The sequence below is a fragment of the Epinephelus moara genome, chromosome 1 (genome assembly GCF_006386435.1).
Source record: "Epinephelus moara isolate mb chromosome 1, YSFRI_EMoa_1.0, whole genome shotgun sequence".
NCBI classification, from domain to species: domain Eukaryota; kingdom Metazoa; phylum Chordata; class Actinopteri; order Perciformes; family Serranidae; genus Epinephelus; species Epinephelus moara.
The window spans coordinates 3,468,969-3,482,491 of record NC_065506.1 but is presented as its reverse complement, the minus strand read 5'-3'; the positions used below and the strand labels follow the sequence as shown (position 1 = coordinate 3,482,491).

Genomic DNA, 13,523 nt, shown 5'->3' with positions numbered 1-13,523 from the left:
CTCTCGGATTAACTCATATTGCAGTGGTGCCTGGATAGTGTGACGTGTGTGGTTGTGCTGCTGCCGTGGTCCTGCCAGATGCCTCCTGCTGCTGCTGTTATCATTAGTCATACTTCTACTGTTATTATACACATATGATTATTGTCACATATGTATACTGTCAGATATACATGTCCTGGAAGAGGGATCCCTCCTCAGTTGCTCTTCCTGAGGTTTCTACCGTTTTTTCCCCCCCTGTTAAAGGGTTTTTTTGGGGAGTTTTTCCTTATCCGCTGTGAGGGTCCAAAGGACAGAGGGAAGTCGTATGCTGTAAAGCCCTGTGAGGCAAATTGTGATTTGTGATATTGGGCTTTATAAATAAAATTGATTGATTGTTTGATTGATTGATTGATTGATTGATTGATTGATTGATTGACTATTTGTACCTCTTCACCATGGATAGTGCTTGGTTTGGGATTGACACTGGATTTCCTGAAATCTATGATCATTTCTTTGGTTTTTGACACATTTAGGTCGAGGAAGCTATCATCACACCAATTAACAAATTCAGGGAGGGCACAACCGTGATTTAATTGGTGGCCCTGAATATTATATTACATATCACATATCACATATTATATTTACATATCACAAAGACACACAATGGGCTTCAAAAAAACAAAACACACACAAACAATCCCTGTCCTGTGTTTGAGTCATTTAACCAGACCACTCCCAGTTGAGGAGGTATTATTGTGTCTTTTTTTTTAGCAGAGACAAGTGTTCTCATTGTCTCATTGTCCTCCTCTAATGAACCAACAGGAAGCTGACACACAGGTGGAGCTGTCAGCCCCCTCACAACACTTGGACTCAGTGTCTATTATGAACAGAGATACCAGACCCAGAGGAGCTGCCTTTCAGTGAACACCAGTTTATACATGAGATGAATATGACTGTTGTGAAATATGTGCCACAGTATTTAGAGGAGAACTAGTGACTTAAATATTGAGGCACCTCACAATTTCAATTCACAATACTACGATGGATTTATAAAACGATTATTGATGCATCAGAATTTTCCATTTCTATATGATTTTTTCTCTTATTATGTGACTACTTGCTGTTTTGAAAAATAGTGTATTTATAATTATCCAAATTAAAGTACAACCTCAATTTTAGAAGTTTGGACACTTTTTGACCTACATTCAACTGAATACAGTACAAAGACAAGATATTTAATGTCCGCAATGATAAAATTTATTGTATTTTGTAAATATGTACTCATTCAAAATTTGATGCCTGCAACATGTTAAAATTTTTTTTGGACAGGAGCATGTTTACCACTCTGTGAAATCACCTTTTCTGTTAACAACAAGCAGTGAGTGTTTGGGAACTGAGTACACTAATTGAAGTTGAAGTTTTGTAAGGGAAATTCTTTCCCATTCTTGTTTGATATAAGACTTCAGTTGCTCAACAGTCTATTGTCTTATTTTGCGCTTCATAATGTCCCACACATGTTAAATGGGAGGCAGGTCTGGACTGCAGGCAGGTCACCTAACACACCTCCATACCATCACAGATGCTGGCTTTGAACTTTGAGCTGGCAACAGCCTGGATGGTCCTTTTCCTCTTTAGCCCGGAGGACACAACGCTCATGATTTCCAAAAACAATTTGAAATGTTGATAAATGGCCTTCACTTTGCATAGTCTTAACTTGCATTCATCGATACAGCGTTGAACTTTACTGACAGTGGTTTTCCAAAGTGTTCCTGAGCCAATGTAGTAATATCCTTTATACAATCATGTTAGTTCTTAATGCAGTGCCGCCTGACAGTCAAAGGTCACGGCCATTCAATGTTGGTTTTCAGCCTCGCCCCTTATGTTATTCGTCGATGCAGCGTTGAACTTTACTGACAGTGGTTTTCCAAAGTGTTCCTGAGCCAATGTAGTAATATCCTTTATACAATCATGTTAGTTCTTAATGCAGTGCCGCCTGACAGTCAAAGGTCACGGCCATTCAATGTTGGTTTTCAGCCTCGCCCCTTCCCACTGAGCCTTAGACGTCTATTAGACGTCTCGTCTAAGTTTAGACTGAAATTCGCCCGTCTATAATCGGTCTATATTTTAGCCCAAATCTAGACGATAGAATTTAATCCATTAATTATTAAATATTAAATAAAAAAACAACTGTAAGTTGTATAAATGATGGCCAAATGTTGGATTAAAACATTTTAACAGTCATTGATCAATGTACAGTGTAGTTTAGATTTAGACTCGATTTAGACGTCTAAATCAAGACCTCATATCAATGTCTCTTTTTAGACCAAATCTAGACGATTGAATTAAATACATTAAATAATGAATATTGACCAAAAAAATAACTGTAAGTTGCACAACTGGTGTCCAAATATTGGACTTAAATAATTTGAATGGCCATTGATCAATACACAGTAAAGTTTAGATTTAGCCTTGATTTAGACGTTTAATCAACGTCTAGATTTAGACCAGGTTTAAACTATTAAGTTGTTTTTATTTTTAGGCATAAGATTATGCCAACCATGTTTAGAAATAATTAGATATCACTATTAACCTATAGCTAAAGAAAGGCAGTTTGCAATAAAGTTTATTGGGCAGTTATGCAAATAATTCCTTTGAAATAAAAAATTATTTGTTAAGAGTAAAATAAAATGGCAGTTCGCACTAATGGCGATCGGGGACAGTAACCTAAATCTAAATAAACATGGACGAGATCTGTACTGTCAGTGGATCCCTCCCTTTATAACTCTATGATCCCTCCCCACTAGGAGGCAGCAACACGCTGAAAGTTCCGGTCGGTCTAAAGGAAGTAGTCGATGGCGAGCAGAGTCGTTCGGAACACTCACTCTGAGAAATCGTTTTTTTTCCGAAGCAAGCGTCGACTAGAACTCATCAAAGACACTGAGAAGGGCTGCTTATAGGTGAGTGCTCAAGGGCACGTTATTGAAATGTTGTTTTGTCCTGCAATGTTTGTTCATTTAATCGTTATCAATCCGTTTGCTGCAAACCGATTGCAAGCTAGCAGGCAAGCTATAGCTTGCCTGCTAGCTTGCAATTAAGTTGCCATCAAATGCTACATGGCGTTAGTTGTTTTCTTTTTTTAATGATTTTGAAGAAAAGTGCTTCTGACACAAACGTTAAGGTTACATGTGTTGCATGAATGTGGGTGCGGGGAGAGGGGGGGTTAGGGGGTTAGCTTCTTTTCATTTATTTTATCTTTCTTTTTAATGTAAAGCACTTTGTGTTACATGAAATGTATTAAAGGTGCTATACAAATGAATAAAGTTTAAGTTTAATGTCGATGCATGGTGTACGTAGGCTACATGATAGGCCATTTTCGACGCCGAAATAACATTCTTTGTTTAGTGGTGGCCATTTACTTAAGTAAATAAAATCTTTTTGAAAGTTTATGACTCCATGAGTAGCCTACATTTCAAAAGCAATTGTTATTTTTGACAATCATTTATGCTGTATGCATGTACTTTAACATGTTACCCTTTTTTTTAAAAAGTATGTAATACATTATGGCTTGTACATCAGCTGTTTAAGATACTACTAATTTTTTGAGAAGTATTGTACATAATTTAATAATTTCCTAATATCTGATATTTATTGTCTCATTGTCTAACATGTTTTAATGTTATTACATTTAAATAAAACTTACTCATAGATTTTCATTTTGGATTTAGTATTAAAAAAGCATGACCATTGTGTTGATTAGTTAGTTAAGTCAGTGTTTCTCAACTTTTAAACTTCAAGGTTTCCCCTTAACTGTGACATACACACATATATATATATATATATAAACATACACACACACACACACACACACATACACATACATGTATTCATTGTTAATTTTGTGTTGTATCAATGGAGTGCAACTAAAACAGATGCGCTTGAAATATAAATCTCAAGCATTTTGGTATATTTAATTTTTTTTTCTTGTGTTTTCGTTCCAGCAAAATTTAAGATGGCCTCTAATTATCTAAAAGATTGGAGGAGAAAACAGACTAGAACGGGTGCTTTTTTAGAAAATTTTGACAGTGATGAAGATTTGCCACAGGAGAACCTTGAACCACAGGACTTGGGCCGCACACAGGAGGAAGTTGGTGCAAGTCACGATTTGGTGGACACACAGGAGGAGGGTGGTACAAGTCTGGATTTTGGTGACACACGGGAGGAAGGTGGTTCAAATCAATCTGGCCAGCTTCTAGATGAGACATTTGAAAGTTCATCTTTCGGTGCAAGTATGGGTGATGAGCCTTATAGACAGGAGGACTATGGATACAGAGATTATCCAGNCAGTTTTGGCCAATTTTGGCCAAATTTCACAACTCTGACCCTTTTTTCGTTGCTCTATTTTGTGGGCATACAAAACCAGAACCAGTAGAGGAGTACCTACAGGATTTCGTACAGGAGTTGGTAGACCTTCAAGAAAAGGGTATTGATCATGAAGGGATGCAGTTCCAGGTCAAGATCAACGCCTTCATCTGTGACTCTCCTGCAAGAGCTTTTGTAAAGTGCATCAAAGGTCACAATGCGTATCAGGCATGTGAACGCTGCAACGCTTCGGCCATCCGTGTGGACAGCAGGATGGTCTACACTGACCACGCTACACAAGAAAGAAGAACAGATGAAAAATTTAACACGGTTGAATACAGAGTCCACCAGAAAAAAGCTTCGCCCCTCATCACGGCTGGAGTTGGGTGTGTCAGCCAGTTTGTGTTGGACTACATGCATGTGGTTTGCCTTGGTGTAGTAAAGAGGCTGCTGATTTTTCTGATTCAAGGTCCTGCTCAGTGCAAACTACCCAAAAGTTCAAGAGACGAACTATCCACCCGATTAATGGCCCTCAGAGGAGAAATGCCGTCAGAATTTGCCAGGCAACCAAGGTCTGTTGTGGATCTGGATCGGTGGAAAGCCACAGAATTTCGGCAGTTCCTTCTCTACACGGGTCCAGTTGTGCTGAAAGACATACTGTCAGATGACCAGTATCAACACTTCTTATGTCTGACAGTTGGTATGTCTATCCTGCTTGACTCAGATCCGGAGAAGAGAGAAGCATATCTGGAGTACTCCAGAAATCTACTGAAGTACTTTGTAGAGAACTCTGCTGATTTCTATGGGACCACCTTTTGTGTCTACAACATCCACAGCTTGTTGCACCTGCATGAAGATGTGGTGGGTTTCAAATGCTCCTTGAACGACATTTCAGCATTCCCCTTTGAGAACCATTTGCAGTCCATAAAAAGAATGGTTCGAAATGGGCAAAATCCAATTGCACAGGTCACCAAAAGAATTGCAGAACTGGAGCAAGCAAAGCAAACCAAGAAATCTTCTCTCAAGAGGTACTATGTCTCAGCCAAAACTCGAGACAGTTGCTTCATCCTTGAAGAAGAGATCGCGTTTGTGAGGGAGAAGAGGGGTGATGGCAAGCTGGTGGCTGATGTCATTACACTGGATGATGCCAATGATCTTTTTGAGAAACCATGCAAGTCCAAGATCATCAACATTGCATACGTGGACAGACAAATGGATCAAGCACATCGACGACTGCTTGATAAAAAAAGAATTGCTAAGGAAGGCTGTTTGCATTCCACATTCAGAGGGATTTGCCATCTTTCCTCTTCTACACAGCATGGAATAAATGGTGGGCTTGCAAGAGTGGACATCAGGGATTGCACTCTAGCAGTCAAATGAGCCTGCACCGATGGATAAGGGCCTTGTAGCTGAACACACCGGTCAACAACCCCAGCAGTACCGCGGACCATTATTAGCACATAACAGAGTTTCTGTGGCTACATCAAAGTGCCCAGCAGACACGCACCTTCTTTGCAATGCAGAGACTAAGCTGGCAGCCCACCTCCAATCGCTGTCTGTTAAAGCAGTAAAGAGCAAAAAAGAGGTATGACATTGCAGTTCTAAGAACATTTAATCTCATCAAAGTATTAACAACATTATGTGCAAAGAAGTGATTGTCATCGATCTTTTCAATCTAACAAAATTAAAGAAGTACACTGGAAATTGCTTCTTTACGGTTTCGCAAAAGAAAAATATTCTAACAAGGAACACAATGAAATTTAATCTATTGGAGTGTCAAGAGGGACTATATCTCATGGAAAGTATAGTATAGCCCCTTTGCTTGGCTGGTTCTTAGAGTCAATCAACCATCATTTCAATATATGTTGTAATGGATATATGTATACATTTTTAGCTGCTTATGTAGCAGATGCAGTGGGCCAACGTGCATCAGGCCCATTGTTTTTATATTTTGAAATGTGTTTGATGGTCACAGCTCTTATGTTTACTTTTGCACTCAATTTTGATATTTCTACTGATAGAAGATTGTTAATGAATGAACAGAAATTAATTATAATTTTCTTTTTACAGAAGTTCAAAACATGTCTCAGAGGAAGACGACCCGGGTAATAAAAAAAAGGATCTACCCTGACTGCGTAGAAGGTAACCAGCTATTTTAGTTTTGATAGAACTGAAACATGACGTAGTAATTATGACTACTCATTTCAAGTTTTTTTTTAATCTATGTACATGTCATCGGTTTCTAGGTCCCAATTTTCCGTCACCCCCCAAAAGGTTTCAAAAGGGGTCGAATACAACGGCCTCAAAAGGTAAATTGAAATACACATAAAAAGAATTTGAATTCATTTGAACAAAAATAAAAAATAACATTGACACACTCAAATCCTACAGTTTTGTTAAAAAATAACTTTTTTTGTTGTTACTAAACAACTATAACATATTTATCATGTATATGTGTAAGGATTAATGTGAGTTTATATCTAAGATAATGTTATATGTTTGGACTAATGTGATAAATTGCTGTTTTTTGAAGGTCCTGTTCCACAACAACCAAGCACAGGTAATTAATAATGCTAATGTGTTTTCCTGTGTCTAACTAAACTACAACAATCAAATAATCGTGAATGTATGTTTATCAGAGTGTATACTTGAGCAATTATTATGACATGTTTTGAGTAACGTGAGCAATTCCTGTTTTTTAAGCCCTTGTCCAGAACATACCTAAAACCACCACCACCACCAAAGGTAATTATCTAACTTAATCCTTTATTTACATGTCCAAATGTTATTGGCCATGAATACTTGTTTGTAGTTAATAAACAACTGTAACATATTAATTGTGATTATATCTATTACATGTTTAATAAGAGTTTGAACTTGAGCAAATATGTCTGACTGTAACTGGCCATAAAGACGTATGTCCCTCCCCTTTTCAGACGTTGAAGTTGAATATGGTATATGACTAAATCAATGTTTGCAGTACTTGAAACAATTTTCATATATTTTTTGGCCCAGACAACCTCTATTCAATGGACCTCTTTGCGAGCGAGAAACCAGAGCGCTCCATTGACCTACCAGAGAGCCCTACTGAACAACCAGAGAGCTCTATTGAACAACCAGAGAGCTCTATGGAAATGTCAAAATGTAAGACTAGTGCAAATTGTCCACTTGTATGAAATTAAATCAATCGTTTTTTTATAAATTGTGAACAATTCTTTTCCCACTTCCTCATTAGCATGGCATCCGCCAGCTGATGATGTCGATGATGACGACGACGACAACATAACACAGCTGTCATGTGAGTTTGTAATCTTGTCCATTCTGTTTTTTGTCTTTCTCTTTTTTTTTGTTCAACTAATTTTATTTAATCTATAATAATAATTATCCCCCCAGCTGTATCATCGGCCACCCTGAAAACTGTTTTAACAGCGCCAAAGTACACATCCACACCAGGTATAAATACTATGTTCATTGATTTCAAACCAATCCCCTTAAGCCCAATTGGTGATTAGTTAATCTACATGTAAATCACAGCCTGTCTAAGTATTAATGTCTACAAACAAAGTTAGATATTTTTGTTTTCTACCTTAGGTCACCACAACACACCGGTGTGCAGCAGGAGAGGACAAAGTACACAAGTTATTTGTTAACCCGCCTATACAGCATATATCAAACGTGACTAATGTTGCAAGTATAAGATTTCCATGCGTTTTCTCTCCCTGCACGTAATCAATGGCACACACCACCACCTGTCAACGTGACAGGCAGGACACAAGGTATTTGTTGTATAGCAATGTTCACAATGGTGACACTGTAAGTGAGTAAAAATATTAATTTCAATATCCCCCGACCCCGACAGTGAATACTGGCGGCAAGACACCTCGTGTCCGCACCGCAGCCAGGACTCCTGAAGGTACACAGTAATTCAGTGTAGTGTTGGTCTGCTGTGGTATGGGTTGTAAGTTACATATGTGATTTATGCAATTTATTTCTCTCCCCCCTACACACAGGATGCGATAGACGCAGTCCCATCCATACTCCTGTCAGGACCCCACAGGGTAACAATTTGATTATAGTAGTGATCACAATGGTGAGTGTGTTTATAAAAAAAAAAAAAAAAAAGGCATTTAATTGCCTTTTCTACCCCACAGCCAGTACCCCACTAGATAATATTTGTACAGCGGTGATCACAAGGGTGATTCAGAAGTGTGTAATTTTTCATCAACAACAAATATTTGCACTCCAGTTCAGAGAATATTTTTTTTACATTTTATATCAGAGATCTGAATCCAAAAGCTGTGATATAAATAATGGCATTGTTTTTGCAGATGTCAGCAGCCGGCTTTCCAAAATAGCCATGGCTATTATCAAAAAACTGAGATCAAACAGTAAGTGTAGATGACAAAGTTGAGAGATTTTCAGATGGCATGGCAAAGATGTAATTTAGACGTGTAATTTCATTTTTTACCCAATAGTGAACCATGGCTCCAGTGTGAGCTCAAGAAGTGGGACACCTACAAGTAGATTTTTATTTGCTGTAACGATGATGGGAATGATGTAATTAAAATGTGCAATTTACTTTGTTTTACGCTCAACAGGGCATCGAACTCGAAGGCAAAGCACTTCACAAGTTTGTGTAATGAGTTTAACAGTGATAACAGGTGACCTGTTAAGTAAGATGAATATGTTCTTTTTCCCCTCCCCCAACAGAGACTCCTAGCCCTGAGAGTAAAAGAAGAGCATCTGTCTCAAAAACTGTCCGGACTCCACAAGGTACAGATTGACTATTGAATTAATCTTGATTATAGAAGTAATCACAACTACCTTGTGTTATCTTTGCATATTGATATTTTATTGATTGTTTGAATATACTTATGTTTGCTTAATTTAAGCCCCTGTCAATTAAGAGCATATGTGAAATGCCTATATTGTAATTGCAATCTTCAATGGTGATGTTGCATTTATGACATGTAATTGCCTTGTCTTTCACTCTCAGGAAACCGGGGCGGAAGTCAAAGGCCAAAAAACCCAAGTATTCCAGGTGCATTTTGATCATTTTGAGGACGACTTGTAGAACAAGTAATTTTATTTATAGACAGAACTATTTTAAACTTTTAAAAAAAGAAATGTTATTTATTGATATGTACAACAACCAAATTAAAGTATAAGCACAGGCAGAATGCCACATACTTTTTCAAACAAGGCAAAGTTTATTGTAATCGGAAAATAGTTCATTTAAAACTTTCAGCTAACATTTATTGTTTCATTCTTTAATTTAACAGCTAGGAAGAGGGTGTACGACTACCCCATGATGGAGAAAAGTAAGAAAGGAAGTATTATTTAAAGGGATTAAACTAATTTAATATAAAATGGTCATATCTGTAGTAATTAAAGAAAGTGCTTATGTTATTTTTATTTCTGTTTTTCTCAGTTTCAGAAGGTAGTTGTGGAGACCCTAATGGCCATCCTGGATGAGTTAAAGAGCCTCAACTCTAGGGGAGAAATCGAAGCTGAGAGTGGACAGTTGCCCATAAAAACTCTGGAGACTTTCGACATGATGTCCAGGGAAATTGAAGAGAAACAGGACGTACGACGGTCAATGGTAAATCAGAATAATAAAGCTTTAAATCAGTGTTTCTCAAAATTTTGGATGTTAGGGTCTCCCCTTTACTCTGACAGCTTACAAATGGAACCACATGGAACCGGTAGGGTCTATTTGGTTTCATTTATATACTATCAGAGTTACAGACTTGTAAGGGTCACTTTTGCCCTACCTAAAGGAACAAACAGAGTCCCTGAATTCAACTTTGAAAAGCAGTTCCTTAAGTAATTCCACGCTTTTGACACTGTTGATAATTTGTAATATCATACAGATTGCAAAGCTGTCTCATGTTGGGGGGAAGGATGTGAAGACGTGTACCAATAAGACCATGGACAGGTATGATTACACATAGAAGTTTAATATCTATACTGTAGAACAGACAACATAACAGTGGGTGGTTATAATGTGGTAGTGTAATACAAGTTATATAAGTTTACTGTTGACAGTTGTCTTAATTTTTTATGTGTTGCAGACTCTTCACAAATGACGTAATGCGAGAATTCAATATGCAAGGTGGTGGGCCACATGGAAAGAGGGCCTTCAAGAAGACTCCCTTCTACTCTGTTATCACTGGTAAATAGAAAAACTGTCTGCTAGTTCTTTGGCGATTGCTTCTTCATGTTAGAAATGTGTGACTGACATGACATACATTAACAAACAACAATTTGTCTGGACTGTACTAGGTAGTCTCTGTAATACTGACAATTATGAAACTTAATTGGTGTAGTTTCATGAAAGGGAACCATACTACAGTTATAGTCAGACTTTATTTATTCATTATTCTTTACAGAGTAACCCCAAAGTCTCAAATGGGTGGTGCCCAATGTCCATTGAATCAAGTCCTTTGAAACCATGTACCTTTTCTTATTGGATAATATCTCTGTGACATCACGTATAACAATAAGCAACCACACTTGCAATTTTTCTTCATTTATTCTATTGCTTTGTTTGCAGAAGCTGTTCGGAAAACGTTCAAAGAGGCTACGGATGACATGATCAGCTCAGCAATGGCCGTACATTTTAAACAGGCCCCAGCTCGAAGTGGTGGAGGGGGCTATAAGAGGCCCAGGACACCATTGGTGTAATTTTTTTTTTTTTTTGCGTTTTGGTTTAGGTTGATGCATCCCAGGCAGGTAGAGTTTCTGGATATTTTTTTTTTAAATTTGTAATGTTTTACATACAAATAACTAGATTTTTATTTTATTTTTGTAATTTTGTATATTAGACTTTGTGCTAGTTTTTCACCACAGTGTTTAAAAAAATAACCAAAAGTTTCTTTTATTTTGGTAATATTGTATATTTGAGTTTGTGCTTTTATTTCATTGCAATGTATGTTTAAAAATGTGTTAAGAAATTAAAAATATGTATATTGTTTGCACATTCATATGTTTGTGATGGTTGGATAATGTTTGAAAAATGTATTGATTTAGATTACAGTAGGATAGTTTGGTTAATGTTAACATCAAGAGATGTATTTATATCCAATGGTAAAATAAGCATGACATTAGTGTTACTGAAACCTATTTAAAAGATCCAAAAAAACACATAATGTAAATAAATTGTCATAACATCCTGGAACTACATCAAGGTAAGGATCACAGGTTAAATTTGGTCCCTTTTTTTAGAGAACCTGATTTAACATTCAATTTTGACAACTTTAATTTCCTTTAATATAGGTTTGTTGTGAATAATTTAATAGATTCTAATGGCTGGACTTATTAGAATATCCTTATAATAATACGTTTAATAGACGTCTATACGACGTCTAGATTCTGTAATGGGGTTTAAATTTGGTATAAAAGTAAATGTCTGGCAAACGTCTAAATTTAGACGTCTATAAATAGACGTTCATTAGCAGTTATTTAAACGTCTAAGATTAGACGAGGCGTATACATTTGGTATAAAAATAAACGTCTGGCAAACGTCTAACTTTAGACGTCTATAAATAGACGTATATTAGCGGTTATTTAAACGTCTAAGATTAGATGAGGCGTATAGACGTAGTCGTCTTTTAGACGTCTATTAGACGGCTAGTCTAAGCTTAGACGGCTAAAAAACTTTCATTTTTAGACCAGTGGTAGACCGATTTTAGCCCAGACGTCTAAGGACCATTAGACGTCTATTAGACGTCTTTTAGACCGAAAAATGCTTGGTGGGTTATGTACAGAGATTTCTCCAGAGTCTCTGAATCTTTTGATATTGTTTGTAGATTGAAGATTATTGATGGTGAAATCCATAAATAAGAGAAAATAGAAAAAAAATAGAGAGAAATATTGTTCTTAAACTGTTGCATTACTTGCTCATGCAGTTCTCCACAAAGTGGTGAACCTTGCCCCATTCTTGATTCTGAACATCTGAACCTTTCGATGGAATCATGATCCTATCACCTGGCACTAAGTAATCTGTTTACCTGTGGAATGTTTCAGGTGTTTTTTGAGCATTCCACAACTTTCCCAGTCTTCTGATGCACCATCACAACTTTTTTGAAACATGTTTTAGGCATCAAATTCAATATGTGTTTGCCAATTTATGTGCCTTGCTCTGTATGTTATTTTATGCTCTGTATGGTGACCTTTGGCACCTTTTTAAGTCAAATAAAAAAATGTCTGATTATTGGCCTCTCCTCTCTGCCTTAAAATGTAATCATTCAAGAGAGAATCACGATGCACCTTTAGAATCAATGTTTTTCTCCCACCCCTGGCTGCAATTGCTCCCTAGTCTCCTCATTAAAAAGTAATGAAGTGGGTAGTGCAAAGCAGCTGGATCCTCTGTTTTAGCCTAAAAGACATTTCACCCCTCATCTAAGAATCTCCAGCAATTGTATTGATTATGACAGGAAGTCTAGCTATTTACTGTAAACTGAAATAGATCTCAGAGGAGATAGTTAGCTTTTTAAAGAGCTTTAAACTATGGGTATGTTGTTTGCATAAGTTTTTTTACTAGATAGCAAAAAATCAGCATCTTTTCGGTAATTGGTCGGCTGATCTGACAGAACAGTAAAAGGAGCAGGCTGCAGCGAAACAGTATCACTGTAACATTTACAGTAATGAGGAATATGGTAGATTGGGCAAACTACCTGTGGAGACAGGAAGTACAACATTATTTTCATAAACTAAATATTATCATACGTGTGACCAAGTTGAATGACTTAGAAATTGCATAAACATTTTAGCAACTTTTTCTTTATTACCCAAAAGGCTTTTACTCTTCTTTTCTTGTTTTTGCTCACTATTTTAAGCTCATTTGATATCCTTGGTAACCACTAGTATCAGCCTTGGTATAACCAACACATTCTCATTAAATGGTAAATGGACCTGCACTTGTATAGCGCCTTTCTAGACATCCAACCACTCAAAGTGCTTTTCTACGCTATGAGTCACATTCACCCATTCACACACACACTCTTGCTGAGGCTACTATACAAGATGCCTCCTGCTCCTCAGTTTTTAACACACTCTCACACTGATGAATCAGCCATCGGGACCTCAGGGTTCAGTATCTTGCTCAAGGATACTTCAGGATGCAGACTAGAGGAGCCGGGGATCGTACCGCTGATCTTTCGATTAGAGGATGACTTGCTCTA

The 13,523-nt window shown here is 37.2% G+C and overlaps 2 protein-coding genes across 6 annotated transcripts in view; one reads left to right on the top strand and one right to left on the bottom strand.

Annotated features, from left to right (window-relative positions):
- Positions 1–13,523, bottom strand: part of c1qtnf4 (C1q and TNF related 4) — a 28,948-nt gene that overhangs the window by 10,250 nt on the left and 5,175 nt on the right. The gene's annotated exons all lie outside the window — the stretch shown is intronic.
- Positions 5,787–10,276, top strand: LOC126388294 (putative uncharacterized protein DDB_G0290521). Of its 5 annotated transcripts, XM_050041357.1 has the most exons (16): positions 5,787–5,923; positions 6,409–6,480; positions 6,585–6,647; positions 6,872–6,898; positions 7,042–7,083; positions 7,354–7,482; positions 7,574–7,636; positions 7,732–7,791; positions 8,198–8,251; positions 8,349–8,396; positions 8,667–8,726; positions 9,049–9,111; positions 9,335–9,379; positions 9,621–9,659; positions 9,770–9,940; positions 10,212–10,276. In XM_050041357.1, exons 2-15 carry the CDS (start codon positions 6,420–6,422, stop codon positions 9,811–9,813), a joined length of 798 nt encoding a protein of 265 aa, XP_049897314.1. In that variant the 5' UTR covers positions 5,787–5,923; positions 6,409–6,419; the 3' UTR covers positions 9,814–9,940; positions 10,212–10,276. The 5 variants fall into 5 exon arrangements, with proteins under 5 accessions (XP_049897314.1, XP_049897322.1, XP_049897295.1 ...); XM_050041365.1 differs by lacking the exon at positions 8,667–8,726; XM_050041338.1 differs by having other exon boundaries at positions 8,349–8,726.